The 27,630-nt window shown below is 47.6% G+C and overlaps 1 protein-coding gene across 3 annotated transcripts in view; it reads right to left on the reverse strand.

Annotated features, from left to right (window-relative positions):
• Nucleotides 1-9,538: 9,538 nt before the first annotated feature.
• Nucleotides 9,539-27,630, reverse strand: part of GLI2 (GLI family zinc finger 2) — a 270,831-nt gene continuing 252,739 nt past the window's right edge. For all 3 annotated transcript variants that reach the window (XM_019480421.2, XM_059727488.1, XM_059727489.1), the window contains 5 exons: nucleotides 26,953-27,102; nucleotides 23,890-24,054; nucleotides 19,293-19,574; nucleotides 16,583-16,919; nucleotides 9,539-14,509 (listed from right to left, as the gene is read on the reverse strand). In XM_019480421.2, coding sequence (XP_019335966.2) covers nucleotides 12,144-14,509; nucleotides 16,583-16,919; nucleotides 19,293-19,574; nucleotides 23,890-24,054; nucleotides 26,953-27,102 — 3,300 coding nt within the window. In that variant the 3' untranslated portion in view covers nucleotides 9,539-12,143. The remainder of the gene's footprint in view (nucleotides 14,510-16,582; nucleotides 16,920-19,292; nucleotides 19,575-23,889; nucleotides 24,055-26,952; nucleotides 27,103-27,630) is intronic.

Genomic DNA, 27,630 nt, shown 5'->3' on the forward strand with positions numbered 1-27,630 from the left:
ACGGTGCAGTAGCAGGCCATACTGTGCCATACACTGAGCAGCAGTTATTTTTAGCCATAACTTCACTGTAGTGGCACACTACAATGAGACAGCATGCTGCTATGGTGAAGTAGCTGCTGGTCGTGTAGACACTCGTGGTTGCTACATTGCCATAATGCGACGTAATGTCACGTGCAGACACACCCATAGGGTATGTCTACCTAGCACGGTGCAGTGCTGAGAAATGTGACTTGAGCTACCTCTGAGTGTGGTATCTTGGTGCTGGAAGCAGTCAAGCCACGTGGCCATGGATCTCTCTAGGCTCATCAGTTGTGCTGAGAAGTGTGGTGTGTCATCCCGTGTGGAGCACTGGGCTAAGTCAGCTATAGCTGTTCTTGTTCTCGTTCAGAGCTATCTCCACCAAGCAGGTCATTGTGCTGTTAGATGTGAGCTAAGCCTAGGCCCACTGAAGTAAATGGGTGTCTTTTCATTTGCTTTGGTGGGGTGTGGTGCGGGTAGCTGAAGACCCCGAGACATTACACGGCTTGTGCTTGGCCAAACCAGGTCGCTCCCATGCAATGATAAGAAAGCTCTAATACATCTTCCTTCCTGAGGCAGTGAGCTGCTCCATGAGTCCAGTTTAGGTGACTTACGTAAATGCAGTTGGCTTTTATTTACCAGCCTTAAAGACATAGAGACCACCTTCCAGATGGGCTGGATGCTTCTGTGGACTCTGACATTCTTCTGCAGTGAGTAGCCAGCATCCTGTCCACAGGGAGCTCGAAAGACCCTGCATTGCCCCAACAATCTTCCCATTGAACTCAGGGCCATTGGTCCCAGTGGCAGCAGGGGTTGGCCAACATGGAGCACTTTCCAAATCATCTGCCCTGTGTTTTGCAGGAGAAACAGCCCTGAACCAGTCTCTCCTTTCTAGACTAATAATGATATTAGATTGGCAAATAGATGCTTTACCCTATATTCATAGTCTTTTTGGAGTGCTGCCAACCCCGAAACATGGCAATTTACCATGATTAGCCCTAACTCATCGTATCATTTCTGGATCAAAACTTCCCCACAAGCATTCAGTAGGATTGTCTCCAGCGATGACCTCCTTGATGCCAGCTTGTCTACATTAGAGCTTCTGGTGCCATAGCTGTCAGCAGACCCTCTCTAGCTGGGACATGGCATATGCTGGAAGGATTGCTGCCAGTTTAGTTACTGCACCTTCCTGAGTGATGCCAGCTAGACTGGCACAAGCCCCCATCAGTCACCAGTACTGTGCCTACACATGGGGCTCTACGCTATTCGGGGCTCTTTTAGCGGTGAAATGGCCCACAATCCACTTGAAATATTTAAGGAAGTCCTAGGAACACAGTCCTCTCATTGTGGAATAAGTGTCCGCACATGGAGTTAATTGGGAACAACTGCCGACGCAGAAAAACCTTTTAATCTGTGTAAGACTAAACTATCAGTGAGCTCTTTCCATCTGCACTGTGTCCTCTTCACCATTGCGGTTAAGTTTACCAACCATTGTCTTGACCCTGGGCAGCTGGTCAGGCTCTGCTGGGAGCCCAGGGATTTTGATACTGGGTGGGTTGAATTGGGATGGGGAGCGGGGTGGTGGGGAAGGAAGGCCATTTTATAAAAATGGACAATGGTCAAGAAAAGAATGAAGAACCAGCTCCACAATCTCCCTGCATCCTTCACAGTCATCTATAGAAACTAGAAATGTAGGACTGGCAGCACCTGTTTAGCAGTCTACAACCCCATCATAGGAGAGGAAGCGTCTGCATTCTCTAATTGAAACCACAGGGGGAAATTTAGGCCAACATGTACCACGCTGGAATTTGGCCAGTGCACTGAGCTTTAAAGTCTTCTCTTATGAAGAGTGCCAAGGAATATGAAGGGTATCGAATCAACAGTCCCATCCCCTGAGGCACCCAGGTCTGCTCATCCAAGCAACGAGCCAAACCATCTCTGCTTCATCTGAGGGTGTTGACAAAGCCACAGCACAAAGTCGTATGGTTGCTGCTATCTCAAAAAATTCATGCTGGAGTCTCAAAGTCTGGGCTTCTCTGCTAGGCTGTCTGCAGCCTTTGAGCCTTGTGTATTCCAGGGCCCTTTCAGTTGGAGATGTCTTTCCGATCCAGAGAAAACAGGCTACACAAAATGCATAGCCAAGAAGCTTGGCAAGGCCATGAAGTGGACATAGCACGATCGCTTCAAAGGTGGGAGGGCTTGTTGGGTGTTCTGGCATCAAAAGGAGCAGAGGATTAAAGGCGCAGGGAGAGCAAAAAGAGTTACTAAGCAGAGCCAAGGAAACCAGGCTGGGGAAGCAGTGAGCAGAGCCTGGGATCTCACTGGAGGAGGTAGGGATGGGACCGAGGAGGGACAACTCTTCCTCGGAGACAAGGAAAAGATATGGAAAATGTCATATTTGGTTAAATACCTTGGCTTGCTACAACAAACATCTAGGCTGTTGATCCCTTCTCATTCATTTCCTAAATCCTCCAGGTGAGCCTGGCTTTAGGTACTCTGTGGGTTTGTCTACACAGGACCCTTTTAAGTGGGATTAGCCAAAAATCGCCACTTTTAAGGTGCATTAAGGACATGGGTTCACACATGCGCACCCTTAATGTGCCTTAAAAATGGCAACTTAAGCTAATCCAACCTAAATTTGTTACCTGCTTAAAGCAAGTACCAAATTTAAACTGGCATAGCTAATTTGCATTAGCCCACATGTAGATGCTTAATGCACATTAACGTGGCATGTATCAATGGATGCATACCATGCTAATGCGCATTAGCATGGCTACATGTGCACTAATGCAACTTAGGTATGCAAGCCTAAATTTACTGCACGCTAATGTGCATTAGCACATCTATGTGTAGACACACACTTAAATTGCTTTAATGCACTTTAAATAAAGGTGCTTTAAGTTTAGGCGTAAGTATTGAGACTTATGGCGTCAAATTTGTTTCTTGGTTCAAGTACAGCCTCTTGGAAGTGCATGCGTAGGCCACGACAGCTCTTGCTACCTCCACTCTGATCACCATGGCCATCATCCTCATTCTGCCTGTCACTCAGGTCTGCCAGCAGTGTGCTGTCTTTGACTTGGACTACTCTGTAGGACTTCCCATTCAGGGTTGCCGGTTTCTTCCACCATTGCTGAAAACCTGGCCTTTCTATCCTCCCAGGTACCTAAAGCTCTGAGGCAGGCTGTCCTCATGTCATGAACAGAGAGAGAGACGTAGTTAGCTGTGTTAGTCTGAAGTCAAGTAAAAGGCAGGGTACATTGGCACCTTATAGACCAACTAAAATAGATAGATCTATATAGCACAAAAAGTCATGAGCTGAAGCTCACTTCCTCAGATGTTATCTGTTACTTTGGTTAGTCTGTAAGGTACAAATCAACCCTGCCTTCATTGTGTCATGACTCAAATATAATGACAACTGTCCCTCTGAGCCTGACAAATGCAGGCTGACCCTGCTCAGAGTCATTCAGTGTCCTGCAGAGATCATTTCCCAGGCCACCACTTTGACCATTGTCACGCTTCACTTGAATCCCCACACCAGCTCCCTCTTTCCAAGGGTGCCACCAGAAGTTGCTTGTCTCTACTTTCATGGCTCTTTGTGACCTGTCCCTGCCCCCTATTATGTCTCCGTCAGTACTGGAATGGTGACTCTTATCGCGGAGCAGCCTCCATCCTTTGAACGTCTTACATCCGTGGCTCTCACCCAGGACGTTGCAGCATCCTGGGGTGTGGCAAGACCCTTCCAGGGGTGTGGATGCAGCCAGGGTGAAATGCCCTGTGAGCCTCCCCTGTCCTGCACTGCTATGTCTCCAGGAGGAGCATGTGGGGTTGGACCTGGCAGGAGTGCACGTTCCAACTGTAGCCCTTTGCACTGCCCATCCGGGAGGAACCCGGCAGTGCTACAGCAGGCATTTACTTTGCTCATACAGAGGAGTCAGGCTGGACTGGAGCAATCATGTGCACCACCCAACTGGAGGACCTGGGTGTGGGGATACCCAGGGCAGGTAACATCACCCTCCTTCCCCCTCCAGGGACACCGGGGATTTTGCCCAGAGGGCAAAACTCATTAGGTATGCCTCTGCTCCTGCATGCTTTAGGTTTATCAGGAAACCCTAACAGAGGCCGAAGCAAGCAGCAGCACCCTGGTTGAAAAGAACTACCTGGAGGTAAGCAGAAGCAGCACAACAGTGGTTCTCAGGGGTGCCGCCAAATTCGGAAAAGGTGTGGAGAGGTGCCCTGACTTGACAAAGGATGAGAACTACTGGGCTAGATGTGCAAACAGTTGACTTTGTGTCCTTCAGAGGAGTTCCCCATGAGCACTCCCCCCCTTGAAACACTTGTGAGACCTACAAACAACGTGATAACAGGCAGGGCAGGCTCTTGGTGCGCCTATCGCACCGGGTCATGCTGCAAGTGGCATTGATCACTACATGAAGCACTCTCTTGACTCAGAATAGGTGCTTGAGGGCTTTTGAATCGAAAGTAAAAACCAGGCTCTTACTGCTCATCGAGATGTCACTAAGAGGCTCGTACATGCAGTGTACCAGGAGTGATGTTAAATCTTTAACATGTTTGGATTTCACATATTGCTACGGAATTCCACTTAAAGATGCAGAGGTCAAGAGATCTGCATTGGAGGCATTTTGATCAAGGTATATAAAGTCAATCAAGACACCTGGGTTTTGATTCCAGTGAGCCATAAGTCTCTGGGCAGATCAGTCAACTTTCAAGAGCCTTGCTTTCTGCCGCGGAGAAGTGAGGGTAATACTGCGCACACTGGGGATTGTCAGACTGTTCCTATAGAGAACTGCATCCTGCAGAGGCATTTAACACCGTTCATAAACAAGACAAATTGCATTTGTGGTTTATAAGCATTCCTCCAGTAGTTTTGCCAGACCATTTCCAGCCTACATGCTTTTCAAGAACTTTTTGCTTACATAGTCCTATCTTTACCTTCCATCTCACCTCTGGATTTGTTCTTGATCTCTGTCTGGTGGACCAATTTCAAACTGGCAATGCTTGGGCTAAAAAACTCAAGCTCTGCAGGAGTTGTGGCTCTTTGTAGGATTACCTTATAGCCATCTGAAGAACAAAACGTGACACCCCCCCCAAACACGACCAACTGGAATCGGCATTTTTGTTCACGGATGTCTTTGCAACATTTTACACCAGCTTCAAATGAGAAATTTTCCTTCTGGGCAAAGCAACTGATGTGAAAGAGCTGAGGACCCCTGAGCCCCTAACTTTGAGCACAGTCCCAGAGACCATGGAGCTTTTGTCTCATCCTCCTGGGATCGGGGTCTGAAGTCACATGTGTTACTTCTTCATACGCATGTGACTTCATACTTTTCCTTGCTTTGGGGCAGCTCATTTCTCAAGATGTTTCATACAAAAAAGGGTATATCTGGAGGCACCAAATCACATGAAGAAAATAGGTAAAGCATTCCACCGGAGACTTCGCATACACTTCTCATGTTTCCCCCACTCTTACCAGGGTCATCAAATGGTAGCAGGAAACCTGGCACCGGCCAACTTCAGACCCTAACGCTTACATTGTGCTCTCCTACAATCCCTGCTGTAGCTCAGGGGCAGTTATACACTTCCTTGAATTAAAAAAAAAAAGGCTGGTGTTGCAGTCTGACTGCCAAGCATTCATAGAAACAGAGAAGTCGGGCTGGAAGGGACCTCCAGAGGTCATCTACTACAACCTCCTGCTCAGGGGACGGCTATCTCTATCCAAACCATCCCATACAAATTTTTGTCTAACCTGTTCTCAAACTGGCACAATAAACCCTACTGCCCAAAGACACCAAAAGCATCTGAGCTGCCACAGGGAAAGCAGGGGGATGAGGGCCAACAGGAGCCCCACACTGCAAGGGGGGTTAAAATGCACTCAAGAGCTCCAAGGAAGGAGGCCACACTCCCCAGTGCAGAGGAAGGCAAGCCCACCCTGCCACCGCCACCCTCCATACTAATCTGACTGTGGGGTAAATGTCCTTCATGATCCCAGATACGGTGATTGGAATGACCCTGAGTGGAGGGGCAAGACCCTCTAACCAGACAGCACACCACAGTGAAAATCCCTGGGCTTGGCTATAGGCAGCACCCATTGCCTCTGAGGAAGGAAACCGCCCCCCTCGTGTTGCAACAGGAGAGGGAAAAAAAATCCCTTCCTGGCCCCATGTGTCAACCAGCAAAGCCCAGGAGCTTGAGGAAAACCAATGCACACCTCCCATGCTGCTCTGCAAGTTGGGGCTAGGAAGTACAACCCCACACATCACACCTCCTAACTGGACAGCCAGAACTCCCCCTTCCGTATCCCCTCCACAAACCTAGCTCAGCTGCTTCCACCTTCTTGCATAACCAAGCTGGTTGTGGAGCTCTGCTTCAGTCTCCTGCTGCTGAGCGCTGTCCTCTCCAATCTCCACTTGCAGTTTTCCTCATTCTCTCCCACCGATGTGTGTGTCAAGGCAATTTTTGTAGCAGTAAAGTGTTCGGAGACCCTGTAGGATGCATTGATCTTTTTGCAAAAATCTGGTTGGTCTAATAAAAGATATCACCTCTACCATGAGTCCTGATTGCTTTTAGATAAGACATACAAAATTCTTCTACTTAGATGATAAGTTTTTGGGGGTAGGTGCTCTCTGTTTCACTGTACTCCTATGGTGCATAAACCCATAAGGCTCTGGTTCCTGATTGAGGCACTCCTAGGTGTGATCACAGTACAAATAAATAAAAAGTGATATGGGAAGCTGTGCAATGATTTGAAAAACCAAACCAAGCCTGCAGACCCGTGAGACTGGATCTTCTTCTAGAAAGAAGCTGTCAATGAGCCCTTGGAGCAATAAGCAAACGTGTTATTCAGAAACCACCCATAAGTAGGGCCAAGTTTGCAGCAAGCATGCATCAGTGCAACTCGGCAACACCCTTAAAAGTTAGCAGCAGTCGGGCAGCTCAGCCCCTGTGGACCCAGATGAAAATCTAGGCCGTGGGACTGCCTGATGAGTCGCAGATATGGTGCATTCGATGGAGGTTACAGTAGCCACAAACCCCTTCAGCATATGTAAAAGCTTCGCTTTGGGTTTTTTAAATGTTATTTTTATAGCAAACATATTTAAAGTAGCTGCTTAAAGTTTTACACGAAACATAAATCATGTGGGAGAAATAAATACATTGGCTACAACACAGGTTGTTTTGTAGCTTCTACATTTCTTAAGCGTTAGGTCATTTTACTCACAAGTTAAATAGCTGTCTGCAAGAGGCCTTGCTTGGCCATAAATTGTCCTTCCAATAATATAAAACATGCCATTTATTTATAACCCGTAGGCTCTTCCAAGTAGATCCAACTGCCCGTAAAGAACCAGAGCTCCTATGTCATCTCTGCTGAGACCATTGCAATAACGAGGCTGCTGGAATGACTCTGTACTCAGTAAATGTGCAATAAGATCCAGCAACAGTAGCTTTGATGGGCTTTTTCTCCCCACCTCCATGGACAACAATAAATATGAGTGCAAATTCAAAGGACTGCGATGGCCTTATGTTGAGTAGGGTCGTATTTCTCGCTCGGTGCCATGGATTTCCAAATGGGTAATGCATTCCTCACCTGAAGATCATATCTGTCATGGAAGTGACTGATTCAAATGAATGATAGTTAAAAAGTATGAAGCTCCCACATTTATTATTTAGTATTTACTCAACAGTGCCTGATGCCAGTTTTGCCCGAACACATGGCTCTAAATGGACCTCTGTTGTCGCAAAAGGATTATCACTTTCTGTGTTTACAGCTCTGTACAAGGGGCTTTTTGAGCAACACAGACACCCACTGTACTACATAGTCCAGGATGCTCAAGCAATAAAAATGTGCAAGTTACTCCGATGGGCATCAGGGAAGCGCTAGCTCCAGTTCAGAGCAACGCAAAGTTTCTTATATGAGCAGAGATGGGGCCTAATTAAACCCTGCCTCCAAAGTCTCCCAGATTTGATGGAAGTTTACATCTGGATTAGGATCTCAGCTGGGCAACTTGAACCCACCTCTAAGTGTTAAATAAATAGGAAAGCCATGTGAGCTAGGCACCTTTGAGGAGACTGGCCGTAGCCCCTATCTTGAAGACCATTGAAGTCAATGGAAAAACTCCCTAAAGAAGAGATCAGGCCTTAAAGTGGAAAGAAAAAACAACAGTTATCAAAGTCTAAACAATTCCCCTTTCTTAATGAAAAAGGACACCTTTTAATGTGACTTTGGTCATTCTGGATTAGTAGAGAGTACCGTGAGAGACCGCCGCTGGGATCTTCGGGCTAGTAGGACTGGCAACAGGTCAATCCAGCCTTTGTCTTTTGGATGCTTGTTCAAATCTATCCCACACTGACTAGGTCTGGACAAAATACATTAAAACTCAGAAAGCCCTTTAGCCTTTGGCTGCAGTTATATCAGTTGTGCTTAAGGGGAAATGTAAAGGTTTCAAGGCTTTGGCTGAAACCCTAGTGCTTCAAGGTTGGGGAAACAGCAATCCATGGCTGTTTTCATCTCAGAGCACAGAGAACAGTGTGATAACTTGGCACAGTCATTTCATAGCAAGGAAGGATTTATTGCAATGCAGTCATCTCTCACAGCTCCCTTTTGGACCGAGAGGACACTACACTCTTCCTGCTTGCTTAAGGCCTGCTCTGGCAGCTGTTGAAATCAAAGGAGTTTGTCCTGGAGTTAGACCACTTGAGTCACCTTTCCTCGCATTTCTGATAGGTTTTACAGAACATCAGTCGAGTTTATTGCTGCCTAAAATCTTCGCTGCAACCCTAACCTTAAAATATCTGCATAAAAGGTGATAAATGGCTCCGCTCGCACTCGAGAGGCCCTCTAAAGCTCCAGCTCTTACTCACATGACCCCGCCACTGTGTGATCAAGACGAAAGCAGCCCTCAAGAGGACGAGCCCGTGAACATTGAAACCTGGAGTCTTTCTGTTCCCTTCAGTGGGCATCAAGCCAGGGCTGCATTTAACCTGAATAGATGCATCTTCTGCTCAGGATATCAGAGAGGAAGCCGACGTTTTGGCTGCCTACTCACCACATTAAAAGGCATCCATGTACTCTTAAGTCACCCCCCCGTGTTTCATCCCACCTGTGCTACACCACTGATAACTCTCCTTGCACCTCAACAGGCGTTTGTCCAGCTTCTCAACAAGCCCCTTCACGCTACATGTAGATCCTAGAAAGGCACTGCGCTGCCCTCCTCCAAAGTTATATCAATTTTGCCTAACCATATCCTTCTTTCAACTCACCTGTACCACGACGCCTACAAAAGTAGTCAGTAATGGGTAGGCAACTGGTGTGCAGGGAGTGCTGTTTTGCACGCTGATCACAACACACTTACTTGTGCTCCACGAACGGTTGCATCCACTGGTGGGTGCTCGTGGCGTACTTAGCCTGCAAGTTCCTCAAGGCAGAGACCATCGTTTTGTTACGTCTAGCACCAGAAGGTCCGCTTTCTTGGTGACACCCCAGCCCCCCCAACAATGACAGACAAAGTTATGAAAAAAAATTACTTTTTAATGTACAAAAGGCTTATATACAGGTTCAGCATGTTACCTCTGGTTCTTATGATGTAGAAAACAGCTAAAAATGTTCTGGAGATATAAATCTGACAGAACAATTCACCTATGGTACTCTTAGTAATGATGTCTTCTATACATAATATATACAGTGCTGGAACAGTTATTATAATACTATTTTAGTAAATGAAGGAAGACCACCACTGAAAAGCCAGAGAAATCTCAAAGTCATTGGAGATTTGGTTTTGCTTTTAGGTTTGATCTTTTCTTGCTGTACAAACTGGGGCTTGCTAACAATCGCTCCTGCATCCATCGGTCAAATAAATCAAACAGCCGATGGAGATGCAAAGACCCGATCCATCTCAGCACAAGGGATGGGGTTGCCTGAAACTTCCTCCAAGTGCCCAGTACAGCACACCGAGTCCTAAAATGCACCGGAAACGCAAGGGCGAGGACAAGGTGAGTAACAGCCAGAGAATACGTGCAGTGAACAAAACCACAACCCTTTTAAAGACATCTTTCAAGCAGACGTGAGTTGCTCCATCTATCCCGCTTGATCTTGCTTTCCTAGCACGCCCTGAGCTCTCACGGAAGTCCCTTGGACATTTAAGGACGTGGAAGGGATCCAGGAGAAGGTTCATAAGAGTTAGGCAGGCCTTGATTGCAATATACTTCCTTTCCCTGACCGGTCCCTTATGCGGCAAGTTGTTCCGCTGAAGTGAACAGGACTACACGTGGGGCCTGATAATCAGAGCCTGGTTTAATGGTAAATGCCAACTCCAATTCTGCACAGCGGTCTGGTGCATTCGCCATTACAAAGTTGGACTAGAAATAACGGCTCACATTTGTGCGAGAGCCCCAGGTTGTGCTACTATCGGCGCAGTTCATTTGGCACCGATTTGGGCAAAAGCAGAGCACTGGAAGGTACTGGCTGCATCTATTTAAAGCATCCAGTGGGTGCTGTGGTCTGCAGATGGCACTGAGCCACGCCGAGTAAAATAGCTTTAAAACAACGGAGAGGAAAACAGAGACCTGCCAATGAGAACCAGGCCCATTTGGTCTGACTTTAAAAAGCTCATTACACTGGATGTTTGCAATCGGGAATGGATTTCACATCTGCACCCTTCTGTGAGATGTACTTAGCACCGTCAAAGTAAATGGACTTTAGTACTACAGTATTCAGAAGGGAAGACACTTCCGTTTAAGACAGCGTATTTCAGGGAGGTCTTTTGTTCATGCATCTACCCTTTTGTCTAGTGACTGTAATAAATAATGCATTAAGGAGTCTTTCCTCTGACATCACCGGGAGCTGGATCAGGCCCCAAAATAAAAGAAACTCAGAAAACCTGTACCTGGCGGGGGATTCTCTTAAGAGTTATTTTCCTTCCACCCACCCAAGAGAGAAATTTCAGGCAGATTTTCACTCCGAGATCCGCTATCCCGCCCCAAGTTTCAAACATTTGATTGAACTAACTAGATCAGGACACGGTCCCCCTACCATAACTTCAGCATCTGATCCATCAGGACGAGGAAAAAGTAATGGAGCTAAGCCGTGGTGAAGTCTCATTCTTAAATTATAACTCCCTGATTAAAAAGAATTGCTTAAGGTCCCAGCTGAAGCGTACTACTCCATTGAAGTCGCTGGTCATAGCGTGTAAAGTTAAGCATGTGCATAAATCTTTGTAGGATCACAGCCCTCTGGCCATTAGAGAGGTTTTTGGATGGATGCCCTTTTCAGGCGGCTGCTGCCTTCTGCGCACGATACAACGACGTTGTAAACACATCTGATAAAAGCGAGCATTAATCTTTCATGTTTCTCATTCAACGCGTCTTTCAGGTTTTGCTGTTGTTGGTTTTTGTTTTGTTTTTTCTTGAGAAACACTGCTATGCTTTTTAAATGTACATTTATCCTATTTTATATATGCTTCCGGCAATGCGCTATATTTGATTTTAATGGAGATGCCTTGACTACTGAACACTAAAACATAGTAAGGCACTTTTCTGAGAAGCGGTTTGGAATCGATGCTTTCTACGGAGCTGCAAGGTACAAAGGTATTTATGGTACAAAACAATACTGCTGGGAGTGGACTTATTTGGAGACGTAACTAAATGCTAATCTCATCAGAGCAGAGTACGCAGTATGGCTTTTATTCAGATCAAAACCACATCCCCTCCATCTGTTTCTGGAGTGGGTTGAAAAATGTTATTTTTGCAAACGTAACTAAAGGAAAATGAAGGGTGGTGCTATTTACAGGGTGGGGGGGAGGAGTTACTTTTTTTCTCCATTTTTATGCAGTATTCTAGCTTGGCGGTAGCGCTGCTCAGTGCTCCTCAAACCAAGCCAAAACAATAACACTAGCGGTGCACTCTTTTGGTGCTAAATTGCCTTTATATAGTTTACATAAGTCTGTACAGAGACGTCTTCTTTATTACGTGGAATCCCTTTAATGTATTTAATACTTGCCAAAAAAAAAAATAAAAAAATTCTACTCTATCGAAACCGATTATTTTGAAAAAGCACATTCATAAATTCTGCTTCACAGAGGGTCCCTTGGATACTATTAAACACTTGTGCTTGATCATTAAGACATCATGTTAAGAAATTTACTCTCTTCCGCCAGGGTGGTTAGCATGGAGCTCATGTCGCCTATTGCCATATTGCTTATTCCCGCTGGGATGGACGGCAGCGTCAGAGAGTTTCGTGGAGTCGTTAGACGAGAGGAGTTCTGGGAGAGATTCTGCAGAATGCTAGGGCTCAGGGTTCCTGACATCAGGCTTGAGTGGTCTCCATCATCCATGATGGCATCAAAATCTATCTGGGGAGGCTCCAGACCTTGCGAGTCCACTGTGCTGGACACCTGATTAGCTCCGGGAGAAGGCATAGCAGCCGGCTTGCTGCTCATGGCGCACTGCTGCTGTCTGACTCGGCAGTCCGTGACAGAGTTATCAAAGTTACCGTTTTGCTCGTACATGTGGATCTGACCATAATAGTACATCAAATTGTTCTCCCTTGTGCCGCCTGCACATTGCAGAGGCTGCGTCGGCATCATATCGCTGGTTCTTTTTGGAGTGGCCTCTGCTGTTTCCTGGCCGGGGCTCATGTCGTTAGGAGGGTGGGCAGTCCTCATGTAGCCTAGCTGCTGCATGGTGCGTAGTCCTCGGTGTCTGTTTGCCGGACTCGGTTCAGGTGGCGGGTGAGGCTGTACCATCCCGGGAGTGTAGGCCTGTCCGGTTGAACCCATCATGCTCTGTTGGGGCTCAAAGTTTGGCTGGTTTGAGGTCATTAAAGAAGCGGGCTGATGGAACACCTCCTGACTCATGGCAAAGTTCAGGTGATTTGTCTGAGATGAATAGTTCTGCTGATTTTGTTCATGCATGACCTGATTCAGCATTACGCGCTCGCCATTACTGTTGAGCATTAAGGAGGGATCAGTCGCCATGTCCATTTGCTGAGGATGAATGTGGGGTCCAGGTTTCACTGCCATGTTGCTACAAGAAGGAGAAAGTTGGTTTGGATCTCCACCGATTGCATTTGGGCTCAACATTTGATGAGGCTGGTTATACCCTGGGTGTGGGCTCAAATCCGGGTTCATGTTCATGCCGGGATTGATTTGCTGTTGCCTCATCTGCATGCAATTTAGCCTTTGCCCATCTAAGCTCACATTTCTTTGCAAGAAGTTTTGCTGGGTTACATTCATACCACTCTGACTCATCTGCATTTGCTGCTGGTTGAAGTTCTGATACTGGCCAAAGTTCTGCTTCTGTTGGACAACGGCTAAGTTGCCTTGAGAAAACGGTTGCTTTGATTGGTTAGACATAACATCAACAGTTCCTGAGCTAACCTCGTTCCATTGGACGGGCATATTGTTTTTACTCATGTTCGAGGACACGTCAAAGCTCAGTTGGCAATCTGCCATCATCGGACCCAAATGGCTCAGGCCTGTGTCAGCTACAGCCATCCTGCGTTGGCCGGGCAAGCTCTGAGGCTGTAGTTTGCCATTGCCTTGGAAGTTTTGCATCTCATTACCGTACCCCATGGAAGTGCTTTCCACAGCTGTCCCATTGTTCTGAGATTTGATATATTGCACGACATCATCTGGCAACATAATGTCATCCTCTCCAACGGGGCCATCTGTCTCGCCAGACATTGCTTCCATGGCAATATTTTCACTAATGCTTAGAGGTCGAGGCGAATAGACGTGCCTGGGCAGGTTCCCATCGGCACGCATGTAGCTCTGAAGGCCGAAATTCCTCCTGTCCACAGGATGTGGAGGGGGCAGAGGATTCATGCTGTTGGTGCTGTTGAAGCGATGGACTCTGGGGAGGGACGGCGGTTCTGCAACGGGCCTTCTCACAGGATCGCTTGCACGTCTTGTGGTGTTGCCCGGGACCTCGTGAGGAAAAGCCATGGTGGCCGTGTACCCATAAGTGCTGCCATCGCTGCAACGCCTCGGCCCAGGAGGGAGGCGAAATGAAGGCAAACCTGGCTCCGGCCCATCAAGAAGAGAGATCTTATTCTTCAGGGTCATTCTTTCCATGTTGGGCAGAGGAGTGGGAGGAGGGCCCCCGGTGGCAGCCGCGTACTTGGCTTTCAGCCTGTACTGCTGAGCCGGCGTGAGGTTGAGCAGGCCTGGCATCCCGCTACATTGGCTGACCTCACTCGATCTGCGCGAGGCATCGGTGGAAATCGGGTCGTAGGAGTCGGCAGAGCTGGTGTTGTTGGGACGATTCCCGAGCTGCGAAGCTTCGCTGGAACGGCGGCTGGAGAAGTAAGGGGATATCCCTGATGATCGGCGGCTGACGGTGTAGGCGGAGCTGATGGTGCTCGTGGCGCTGTCTCGGCGTTCGTTTAACTGATTCAGCGTCGTAACCTCATTGACGGACAGCTCCATTATTCTCGGATTCGGCAGGGTCGTAGAGGAGCCACCGTTGTTTTCAAGTAAGGAGCCTGGAGGAGAGCGGTGAGGGGGAAAACGGGGTTAGTTAGCTGCAATAAACTGACGTTCACCCATGGGCTTGGTGCATAAACACCGCTGCCTACGTGCTACCAATGAAGTTCCACCGGAGAGCGATGGAAATTTTACTAACTGACAATGAAGTCAGAGCTTTTCCTGCAGCTGTACTCCTGGCAAGGAGCACCGGGGAGAAGAGGACACTGAGATGTGCCCCTGAAGCTGAGCCGCTACTGCATGGTCCTTTGCAGTGTTTGCTACTACATCCACCAAAGAACACACAAGACATAAGAAGTGCCATTTCCTGGGTCAGACCACAGGTCCATCTTGCCCAGTCTCCTGTGTCACACCATGGCAGAGAAGGGATGCTGAAAGGGAGAATGACTGGGTATGACCAGGACTTTTTTCTACTGTTCCTCTCTCACTTGCAGCCTCCAGCATTTAAGGTCTAGGAAGTTCAGGTTCAGATGCTGTATCCCTAACTCCCATGTTCAATAGCTACTGATGCCCCTTTCCTCCCAGGATGTGCCCAGTCCCGTTTTGAATCTGGCTAAACTGTCAGCTTTCATAACATCTGGTGGCAATGAGAGCCACACTCGTTGGCAACACATAGGGGGTGCACGCGGATGCACCCCCTGAGATTGGCCATGCACCCCTTGGAAATGGCAGCCCCAAAAACGGAAGTGTCAGTGGAAGTGCACTTCCAGTTTTGCCACTGGTGATCGGCTGCTGGTGACCCCCCCGGTCAGCGATCAGCCTCTGGGGAGCCCTCCACCGGGTCGGTGATTTGGTGCCCCCCCCAGACTCGGGAGGCACCAATCGCCAATGTCCACACTGCAAATAAATGCTGTGTGAAAAACAACTTCTTTTTGTTAGTTTTCAACTTACTACCTCCTGGTTTCATTTTGTGACCCCTAGTTCTTGTCTTGGGTGAGTCAGTAAGTAATAAATCTCTATTTACCTTCTCTTTGCCATTCAGTATTTTGTAAACATCTATCATGTCCACCCTCAAATGTCTCTTTTCTAAATGGAATAGACCTCTCCGCTTTAGTCTCTCCTCATATGGGAGCCCCTCCATGCCACTAATCATCCTTGTTGTCCTTCTCAGGACCTTCTCTAGTTCTTCTATACCCTTTTTTGAGGTGTGGGGACCAGAACTGGGCACAGTATTCAAGATGTGCATGTATCCTTATGGACTTATGATAGGCAGAATAGGGTGTGGGGTCCCATCTCAGCCATCTGATCACTTGCTGGAATCACCATTGAAAAGCCAGAGGCAGAGGACTGTGCGCTAAGTAAAAAAATGGGAGCACCCTTTGTGTGTGCTGGTCCTTTTTGTATGCACAGCTGGAGGGACACAACAGGAGCATAATGCTGCTCTTGTCAGGAATTCCCTCCTGGCATCACACCAGCCTAGGGAGTTTTCTGCCAACACCATGATGCAATATAAACCAATTACCTCCCTGTAATGGTTCAGGCACTATTGTGGCAGGGCACTAACAGGGCCCTCATCAGGCTTGCTTTTCCCTGCGGCAGGTTATGGGGAGCTCTTGGGGTTTCGGGTATTGTGCCTTGTGGCTGTGTGTGAGGGGTTTCAGTGGTGGCGGTGGCCTGCAAGCACAGGGGACTGGACTTTATGTCCCAGGCGGCCCCTTCCAGTCCTATACCCCTATGCAAGGGCATGCCGACAAACAAAGCAGAAGAGAGATGTAGCTGCTTTACCGCTGTGATCCAGCAACCCCCAAAAATCCCATAAGAAGACCATGGGGATTTCGCAGTGCTTGCACAAATCAAAGCAACCCTGAGGCGGGATGCATGCAAACTAGCCCTGGGTAAACCAAGGAACAAGCACATTTTCCCTGCTTTTCCTTAGCCATTCTTTTGCACCATGGTATATGTCCAAGTTTACACCCAAGTTTGCTTCTTGCAAGATGGCTCGTTATTCAGAGAGGGAAATAATTCTCCGACAGGGCAGGGTAATTCTCCTATGGGGCAGATGTTTCGTTGAGAGACGGGAGGCATGGCCTGATGAATTCTAAGAGGGGCAAGGATATAGGCCCATGGCTTACCATTTCCTGATATGGGAGGCAGCTTGGTGTTTCTGGCTTGTGGAGCTGGGGTCACCCATGAGCAGGAGTCCTTAACTGTCTTGAGTTTCTCTTTCTTGAGCTGTTCGAGCCGTTGCATCGTTGTCATGTGTTTCCGCAGCTGAAGGCTGACCGTCGAATTACCAGATGAGACTGTTGAGTCCACAACAGGAGCATTGTCATCCAGCGCAGTCAGATCTCCCAGACTTCCCCCACTGTGCATATTCATTTCTACTCCACTGTCATTGTTGTTGGTGCTGCCAAGAGGTGATGGTTCACTGCTGCATGATGACTGGCCACCAGGACTGGACTGACACATCTTGGAAAGGAGAAGTAATAGAAGGTCTGAGTTTTGCTGTTGGAAACTCGGCTTTTTTTAACGTGCAGGTTGCTAGACCCTTGAGACCAAGGCCTCTTACCCATCAACATGGTTGGTACAGGCCAAGGAAACGTGGCGCACAACCCACCCCCTTTCTAAGACACTGCCCCACCGACATGTCTCAACTCTGCCCTGCAGACAAGAAACATCTCTAGGTAAGAGGAGAATGCTGTTCCCATATCCAATCTTGGCACTACCCATTGGCTTTTCAGCAGCAAATTCTTGACAGCTCATTTAAAGTAAAGTGAATGAACAAAATTGCATTAATTTCACAAGCCCACCCCACAGATTAAAAAAAAAAAGTCACTGGTGTCTTGCACCAGAGGGAGACACCAAAAACACTGCTGCTCCATGAATATAAGTTGGTTATACTGAGCAATTTATTTGCACCAAATGCTCAATGTGAACTGGCTTGGGGGCAGCATGCTTCACTGCTAGGCAGGATGCCTGGGTTCCCAATTCCTAGTTCTTGTTCCAGAGGGTATGAGAAACTGGGAGTGTTTGGAGGCAACATATTTAGGCTGGTAGGGAGAGTGGGCAGGAAGAGTACCCTAATTTGCTCAGAAACCCCCCTATGGAGCAGGGCTGAACTAGTTCAGGACCCTTTGATCAGAAACTTACTGTACAATACATGGGTTCAAACCAATTCTGGAAGCAATGAAGCCAGAGAAACCCCAGGGGTACTCCAAAAGATGCCTAGCCCTCCACCAAATTGTCTCCTATTATTTGCCCACAACTCTACCCCCTCTTGGCACTTCTGTCTACTCTTTCATAGTCCACTTAGCTAGACCCATGGCCCAGAATACATCACAGTATTAAACAGGGTTTTGAAGAGAAAGGATTTCAGTGCTCACCTTAGTACCGACTGTCCTTAGGAAGGTACAGTAAAGAAAGGGAAGTGGGAACAAAGAACAAGTGGTTAGAACAAAAGCAACATTAACAGAAAGGATTGAGTTAGTGAAAGAGGAGAGCCAGGAAGGACACGATTCAAAGAGATTAGCAGCATCCTGTCCCCCAATATAACCACACCCGCCCCGCAATCCCAGCATTTCAGAAGCTTAGTTTAACAGACCTGAATCCAAATCTCACTGAAGAGAGAAGGGGGATTTCTATAGATCTCAGTGGATCCAATGCTGGGTCAGACAGAAAGACCCTAGAGTCACCAAAACAAGCGACATGTTTCAACCAACCAGTCGCTGACTATTCCAGGACTTCTAGACTTGAATGAACAAAGACAGTGTTGCTGCCCAGGGGCTGGCGTGCAAGCCAAGCAAAGGCAATAGGGCTAGCAGGGTGTAGCAGATGCAAAGATTTGGTCTGATGTGCCTAATTGCAAGCGGGCTGCACAGGGTGCAGCTATGGGAAGAACGCGGCACACGCAATGGTAAATCTCCTGGGAAATTTGGGGGGAAAAGTATTCTCACGTGTTCATGTCAAAATGTCTTTTCTTGGGATGAGGTTGCTCTCGCATTGAGTTTTTCTACCAAATATAGAAGCTTGTGAAGGTAAAAATCTATCCCGCTAGCCAAAAAAACAGCCTGCTGGGCTGTGAAAATAGTCCATTCCTTCTTGGGCTAAATTCACATGTGACTGCAGTTTGGCCCAGCAGCATTTAGCCCTCTGATGCCTCAGACTGGTGGAACTGACATTTTAGCTGGCTTAACTTCAAGAAAATATATATTTTGGAGGCTTCAATGCTTGCAAAGTTGTCTTGACTCACGGAAAAAAACAAACGGAGATTGGACAAACTCTTCAGCAGGTGAAAACCACTTCAACCATTCATCACCCCTGATTTTACCCTGAGCTGATGTAGGAAGCCAAAATGTTGTCCTTTTGGCTGCTAAGGGAAGGAGAAATACTGGAAGGCGAAAGAGTGGTAGGGTGTCCCGATGGACTTCCTCCACCTCCCGCGGCACGCACAGAAATAGACACAAGTACTGAAACGGCACGTACTGGGCTTGGACTGGAAATAAGACTGCTGTCTAATTTAAGCAGTCTTGGGGGGCAAAAATAACAGTCCTGCAACGACACAGTAATTACAATTTCACCCCTGAGGCATGGCCGTAGGACCGCATTTCAGGATGGCGCTTCATCCTGTTCTGATACAACGGCCATACCATGGCATGACCTCCCAAACACAACATGCCCCAGAGACTCATAGCAGCATGGAGGCTTTGAAGATTTGGGATTATTCAGACAGTTTTCGGGTACCTGACAAATGCACAGGGAGGGGGTGGGAAAAGTCATTAGCTTTTCCTTTTTTTTGAGGAATTGTGGGCCACACTTTCGCGTTTAAGTGATCACTTCTCTTACCACAGAATTCTCCGTCTTTATCGTTTTGACTTGCAAGCAGTCCTCCATGCCCCTGGCGGTGCTGTTGGCTTCGGAGCCGTCTTCTGAGATCTTGCTGCTCTGCTTGGCGCTGGCTTCATTATCGCCATTTTCCTTGAGCGGCGGTGGCCTTGGGTGAACGTCATTGCGTTGCTTCTTCGTGACGTGGGCATCGGGCCCATGCACAGTTTTAACGTGTTTCCTGAGGGAACTGGGGTCCGTGTACCTCTTTGTGCACCCTGGGATCTTGCAGACATAGGGTTTCTGTTAAGACAGCAAATTTGAAGTTATGGTTAAAGAAAGCTGAAACAATCTGGGTGTTTTACAGGCAAAAATAAGGCATGTTCCCACGGAAGACAACGGAGACGGGTGCTGGTGGGAGAGCGTGGAGCATCTACCCCCTATGTTTTTGCAAAACAGCTATGGCAGAGATTCGTACGCTGTGATCCGTGGACTGCTGGCAGTCCAAAGCGACCGGGCTAGTCGCTTGGCGCTCGCTCTCCTCCTTGTTTTCTGCTGCTAAATTAAAAAGGCAGCTAAAAAATTCATGAAATACTTTCCGAATATTACTTTTCCATGTAGGTATTTGCTCTGGTGGCCACAGGAATGTTTCCTGATTATGGATGGAAGGGCAGGTGGCTTGGACCAATGGGAACAGCAGGATATGACCACAAAGGCTTGTCTCGATTAAGACAAGGTCTACACCCTGCGAGAAAAGGCTGGAGCCCTCCTGGATCTATGACAATTCAGGGAAACCGAGCCAAACGGGATTCTGCCTATCTAATCTCCTGTACATCTCCAGCACCTGTCACCCTGAAATCTGTTATCATGCAAAACAAATCACAGGCATGCCGTGCTTTTTAAGATGATAGCACGGCGCTCCTGAAATCATGAATCATTGATTGCTGCAGCAGAACAAAGATGAGGCCAGACTTTTGGAAAGAGAAGGGAGGAAAGCGCTACCTTTCTTTCAAACTCTTATTTATCCAGTTTCCAGTTCCAAAGTCCATTAGCACCACGGGTGTGAGGGCTGTTGCTTTCAAAGGGCTGAATTCATCACAAGCACCATCTCAGCCTCACAACTCCTCTAAGTATTTTTCCACTGAGACATTGTAATGGACCCACGAAAAGGAACAATCACTGTATGCTTTTCAAAGTTTAACCAAAAATGGTCTTTTCTATTCCTTTGTGTGTCTGCTTACCAGTTTGACCAAAGAGCAGCAGTGATCAATGTGGGGACGTGTATTTATATTTATTTTTACGGAAAACTAGCATCATCATATGCACAAGAGTAACTCTGCTGCAAGCTTCCTAGCTGGTTTGAGGCAGGTCCCTTTAATTAATTAATCTTTAGAATACCCCTCGGAGGTAGAGGCTGCTACTCCCATTTTATAAGTGAATAAGAAGAGATGCAAAGAATTAAATTAAGGGTAGCTCATACTCAGGTGCTTGGATGAGCCACTATAGAAGTAGTATGACTGTTATTAACACCTCCATTTGAGTAAAGGGAGTAGAGCCTGGTATGTGAATAGTCCAGTCTGATACTTTATAAATGCGAATAACTCACACAAATCTTGCCAATATTGCCAGGAGGACAGGAGATTCTACTTGCTTAATTAGGTGGATCCATTTAATCATGAATCAAATCTCATTGATGGCTGAATAACGCATAATGGTAGCTTTGATGGGATGCTTATGGGTGTTAAGTGTTAGTCAAAAAGAGGCATCATGTAGTTGGGAGTCCTCTGCCAATGCCAGTTCATACTTCTCTAACGCTTTCTCCCTAGCCTTTTTCAAACACCTGTGAAGCTCTCTCTCTGTAGGCTGGCAGAATTGCAACGCTCCTCAGAAAGGCTGTGACCCTGGATTTCGATAGTTCAACCACATTTCACTTGAGTAAGGAAGGGGGTCCCTTGGAGACTTTAGCCAAGAGCAGACTTGTGCCACCTTGAACTCATTGGTGAGTCGGTGGGTGTGTGATTGAGCAGATAATCGAATTAAAGAACCATTTGGAGGAACATCACAACACTTGGACATCTCCCGGCCTTGGGAAACCAGTAATGGGCCACGGGCTGTGACATCCTGAGGGCACGTTGAAGGGCCTACTGAAAATTTATGGCTAGATAGCACATGGGCATGACATCTACTCATGCAAGGGCAGGGTAGAGCCCGAGCTCTGTACCAACATAATGAAGAAGGTCATTAGGGAAATGCTGCAGAGGGGACAGGACAGAGCTACCACAATGATTTGTAGGCTGGAGAAGATGCCTTATAGCCAGGCACAAACAGCCCCGTCTATTTAGCTTCTCAAAACAAAAATGAAGAGATGACTAAGGTCATTCTCCCACTTATGCCGGGAGAAAAACCTTTCTCCTGGCCCAAAAAGAGAGTGGAAAGCCGTTCCAGGGATTTCTTGCAGAAGAGAACTGGCTGTTCTGTAGGAAAGTCAGATCTGTTTTTAAGAGGAAAATCTCCATTGTTGTGCATTAATTTGAATAGCTGTATACTGTTCTAGGGTGTTGAGGACAACCAGTATCCCACAGTCCTCTACTCTCCCTCCCTCCCTTGAGGGATGGGGGAGGGAGAGCACAGGGAGCCCAGTGGGGACCCTCCTGTGAAAAAGTTCCCTTGCCAGGGGTGACCGGTGCCTCCTGAGTCTGGGGGGGGGGCACAATTTGTGGGTGGGCCCGGAAGCGGGCCAAAACCCCCATATCCACTCCTATACTTCTGTGCCATGACTTAGTGCCCCCCCCAAAACGCTGCTGGCCCGTGCGGCAAAAAAACTACCCCACCCCAAGCAGTACCAAGTCGGGGGCCAGTCTCTGGGGGGGGCACATGCCCCCCAATTCCTCTTCTACCAGTCACCTGTGCCCTCTGCCCCTGCCAGTCACTCATAGTGGGAACCCTCCAAGAGCCCCAGGAGGGCTGCCAGGAGGAGGGATGTCCCCCAGCCCCAGGCTCCCCACATCATGCACTCATTTGGGTTGACTCAAAGGAGTGCAGGGGGGCCGAAGGCAGCTGTCCATGGTTTCCATCACAGGACAATGCCCAGCTCACCGTCCCCTCTAGTGCCTCCTGGCTGGAGAGCTCCCCCTGTGTAGCCCTCCAGCCAGGGCGCTGGAATAAACGTGCGTCCTAGCTCCCAGGTTATTTTTCTAACAGTAATAATTTCGCAGAAATAGTTACTGCTAGAAATGAACTCCTGTCCATGGCCTCAGTGACAATGCGCAAGTACCTTCACAGGGAGGAAACTCCAGGAATTAAGGGGCTCGATGATCTAGTGGAAGAAGGCATAATAAAACTCCGAGTCTGGGCGCTGTAGCCAGACCAATTCAAATGCATCCAATCTTTTACCTGTGAGGGTGATTTAGCACCGGAGAATGGACAGTCTGCTTCTGCAGAAGGTATGCACACCTCATCCTCCCACAAGACATGAGTGACTGGGCTCAATACAGGATTAATGGTGACATTTTATGGTCTGTGGTATACAAGAGGTCAGACTAGAGGATCTAATGGTTTCCTCTGGTCTTAACATCTGCGCATCTGTATTCCAAGTCACCTAGCCTTGGGGCAAACCGGAGTGGCAAGAAAGCAACTCTAAGTCCCTCACTGGCATCAACTGGCTCACTGATGAGATTAAGGTCTATCTTCAATAGTTGGATTCCAATCCAAACAAATTCAAAGGCAGCTTGGATCTCCTTCCCTGACCCAAGTAGCTAAGAGAAGCAGCCAAGATTTTCAGTATTTACGACAACTACCAAATCTGCAAAGCTTTCTGGAGTTTGGTTATCCTTAACTCATGTTATGCAGGAGGCAAAAATACTCCTAGCAACCCCTACCTAGACATGGTATCACTTTAAAATGCCATCAACCTTTGCAATCATGTTCCATTCTCCAGTGGTTCATATTTAACTGTTACAAATTAGGCTACATACTAAATTCTTCATGGTCGCAAATGCTATTAGAATTTGGAGCGCTGTTTTTTCTTCCCGTCGTCAGCTAATTAGTGGTAATATAAATTTCAATCCTCAGCCTTCGCCGGTTGCAGCAGACCATCACATGCGTAACAATAAAGGCAATTTCCTGCATTCCCCAACTACTAATAGCGGGTCTTAATTAAGCAGGGTTAACAAAGCATTGCATTGCGCTTTATCATCGTACATCAAATGCCGGAGGTAGTATTATTTCCAAAGTGTCAGGATGCCGGGTAGGAATTATACCACCATGAGTCTAGGCTGCAGCATTGTTAAAAAAAGGGAAGAAAGAAAAAGAAAACATGTATAAATGTAGGAACCTGCTTGCCTTATTAAAAAGTATATGATTTTGGAAAGCACCAGCTTTAATTTCAAAAGCCAATTAGAAAGTTTGCAGATGTCCACATCTGTTTATGGTTTCAAACATGGCTTTCATGACTATAGAGCTAATGTGGTCTGGCTTGCCAGCAAAATAAATGCTGTTAAAAAAAGCAAAGAAAACCTTTCACGATGGTAGATTTCTTTCTACGTGAGTCGGTGTGTCGTGTATATTGTCAGTGAAATGAAAAAGAAAATAATGGAGCGTGCAGTGTGCATAGGTTTACCTCATTGGAGTGCGTCCTGTTCTGGTGCTTGGCTCTGTCTGAAGCATTGGAAAAGGCTTTATTGCAACCCTCGTGTTCACAGACGTAGGGCTTTTCTCCAGTGTGAGATCTCAGGTGTGTCTTTAAGTTCTCCAGCCGGGAATAGGCCTTGGAGCAACCCTCAAACTAAAAGAAAAACAGAATAGGAGTGATTAATCAACAGGGGGAAGGGGGGGTCTTTCCTTTCTCATCGGTTTCTTATTCCTCCTCCCCTTCTGGGGAGGGCGTTCGACAAAAGAGCGCTCACGTTACTGAGAGCGACCTGGCTGTCCCCGAGTAGAGCGGGATTTTCAAGACGGGGTAGTGATAGTAGGTGCCTTTGCTTTCTGGATGTCTGACTCGATATGAGTTGAAAAGGACACAACTTTCAAGCAAGGCTGAATGCCTGGAGATTAGACCCCGCCTCAGTGCTCATAAATGGAGACCCCCAAAATCACGAGCTAGTTGTGAAAATCTTGACCAAGGCCTTCTCGCTCCTCTGACTTCAGCATTTCAGAGACAAACCCATCTTCCAAAAGAGAAATGGAGATGCAGCAAGCTTTGAAGTGACCCTAATTATGCTTTGGTTCCACTTTTTCCTGAAGGCACTGAACACGGGTGGCCAGATATTACCAGCTAAAAAACCAAGAACTTTAATCTTGAAGAGAGATTAAAGTTGCATGACACAGAAGCCCAGGAGCCTTCCTCCTGGAAAAAAAGCAGTTCAGATATAAAGCAATGGCAGACCTCAGTGCTGGCTGGGTGAGGACCTTCTCTCTGCATTCAGCCAAGCAACCAAAATAGTTTCATAGTTGGTAGGGTCGGAAGGGACCTGAGCAAGGCTGAGAGAAGACCGGATGCTGCCCGTAGCTTTTCCAAGCAGCAATGACTCCAAAGTGCCAGTGCATTTGAAAACGTGAGATTTCCAAAAATGGGGGCTTAAAGCAAGACCTTTAGAGCGACATTTTCAAATGTGCCTTTGGAGTCGAGTCAATGAGCATGCTGCCAATCCCATACAGCAATCCTTATTCAAGCACTTTCAGAGGGCTCCTGGATTTCAAAGCTGCCAGTCATTCCCAATTCAGCAGACTGCTCATCTGAATCGAATCACTTCCATCAGTGCCACCGATGGACACCGGAGCCACTTGACGTTGCTGTTTAGGAAGGTCTTTGCCAATGAAAAGGGATATAATGACAGATCATTAAGGTGTCTCTAGAGAACGATGAATCTAGAGGTATGAGACTGATCCTCGCTCCTGGCTTGCATGGAAGGCCACATCCAGTCAATCCCATTGTAAATGTCTGTGGGCTGGGAAATAAAAATCAAAGAGTCCCGTGGGCTGGGGAAAGCCAAGACGGCCACATGGGGTGCTGGCCCCATCACTCCTGTGCATGCCGTTGCCTACAAACACTGGCTTCTCTTATCCATACTGGCACAATGGACTACATAAATTTAGGAGAAATCTTTGGCCAGTAAAAAAAAAAATCTCTCTCTAAAAGCAAAATTTATTCTACTGTGTAATTCAGCACCATTTGGGGAAAGGGAGAGAACACTTGTAGCACTCATCAGACTGATCCTGAAGAAATATGGCTTTGGTATTTTATCTGTTATGGGAAGGAGCTACAGTAATGGCCATTGTGTTGGTCACTGGTGTAGGCCGTGGTACTTGAACCCATGCCCATAGGATGCTGTAGTCTGGTTCAGGGAAGGTTGGGATTTTTAACTGTATGATGCATAAACGTCGAATGAAAGGCAGCCACTACATTTGCACAGGCAATTCTTACTAGGTTGTCATATTGCACCCAACACACCCTCTCCGGTCAGCTTCCTCTAGCACACTGGGGTCATTCAGTGTATGGTGACTTTGAATAAATGGCACACAATTCTCTCTCGCCCTATGCACATGGCTGAAAAATACCGCTCCATTCACTGGTAAAACACTGGTAACTAAGCATGCGGTCATACACAGGAGCGACCTAGCAATCCCAGGCATTGTCGCAACACTGCAGCAAGTGGGGACCGCCGACACCTGGGGTGTGCTTTCAGATAAGAGTGTTTGCAGGTGCTCATGCTGGTTGTTCCCAGATTGAAGTGATGATTTGCATGTGCAAAGATGAGATCACCTGGAGAAAGGGGCCTGACCTCCCAATCCATTCGCTGGAGTTTGAGGTTTTACACATGTCCCCATCACTGTGCCTGTCTCTTTGTTTAAAATAAATTGCACCGGGAGAAACCACTGCTCTGCCGAGTCAAGTCCCCTCTACATGTTACAGGTATTGCACAATTAGCTGTCGCGCTCCCTAGGGCTCAGGGGTACAGAAACCGAGGAATCGCCCCGAAGTAATCCTTTGGCCCGGAGAGCTTCCTGCACCCAGGGTGGGGGGAATCACCCCTGCACATATAGAGGGGTCATTGCTTAGACAAGCAATGCCGTACTGGAGAAGAACCTCAGCAACGCAGGCAGTGAGGAGTCAGGCTATTGGCACCACAGTAAGGGAGTTTGGTAATCATCAAAGTAAAAACAGAGTCATTAATAAAAACACCGAACAAGAGCGGGTGCAGAATCCCACCTGAACTCCCCTGGCACGCTGACATCCATCCAGTTATAGTTACTCTTTGCTTGGGGTCACTCAGGCAGTTATGTACTCCCTGTACATTCATTCTACCTAGCCTGTGTTTCTTCAACTGTATAGCCCATGGGGCTGTATTAAAAGCCTTACTGAGGTCCACGTATAGTATGCCCATGGCATTCCCTCCAGCCACTACCTACCTTCTGCAGACAGCAGGTCCTGGTGTCACTACAACCCTCTGCCACAAGATCCGTGGCAGGACAGACCACGCAAGTCCCCGACCCCAGGCGTGCTCCGTAAGCACTGGATGACCCTTCCTTGCTGTTAGCTTTAATGCCCCAGGACAGCTCGCAAGGAACGTGCCCTTTGGTGGGGACTGTTCCTGCAAAGACCCGTGGTGGCAACCACTGCCTCATTTCAGACATGCATTCAAATGGTCACCAGCACCCGCCAACCCGCCCGGAGGTGGCTCACCGTGCACTTGTGGGGTTTCTCCCCCGTGTGACGCCGCATGTGCACTACCAACATGTACTGAGCCTTGAACGGCTTCTGCTCCCGGGTGCAGTCCTGCCAGCGGCAAACGAACTCCTTCTTCTCTCCGTGGATGTGATCGTTATTGATGTGCTGGCAGGAGAGGGGAAAGCAGGGCATTATTAGAGCAGCTGACACCAACAGAGCACATGGTGTTTGAAAGCATGGGAGGAAAACCAACTTTGTGTCAGTTGATGGGGCTGCTGTGACATACCCAACATGCACTCCTTCAGAGCTGCAAGGACAATCATGCTCTTGGGCTGGCCCTTTACTGCAGCTTAGAAACCTGGCCCAAATGCTGATCTACTGGACCAAAATATAGTGCAATAAGAAGGATGTGACTAGGACAGTTTACTGAAGCATGAAGGCTGCATTTACTCTGTTGGAAGTGCAGCAGATGCACTAGGCCAGGTCCCCAGCTTCTGTAAACCAAATCTGGTCTATACATAGTAAAAGCAAAGCATACCCCCCATCTTGAGACCACTGAGAGGCCTCAAAGCAACACATCAACCCCCATTCTTGCTTCCGGGGCCTTTTGTGGAGGATAGGGGGTATTTAGGAGCATAAATATAAATCATGTGGTCCATGATGGCTAGGCTGTAGTCCAGGATGCCTCTCAAC

The sequence above is a fragment of the Alligator mississippiensis genome, chromosome 4 (assembly GCF_030867095.1).
Source record: "Alligator mississippiensis isolate rAllMis1 chromosome 4, rAllMis1, whole genome shotgun sequence".
Taxonomy (NCBI): Eukaryota; Metazoa; Chordata; order Crocodylia; family Alligatoridae; genus Alligator; species Alligator mississippiensis.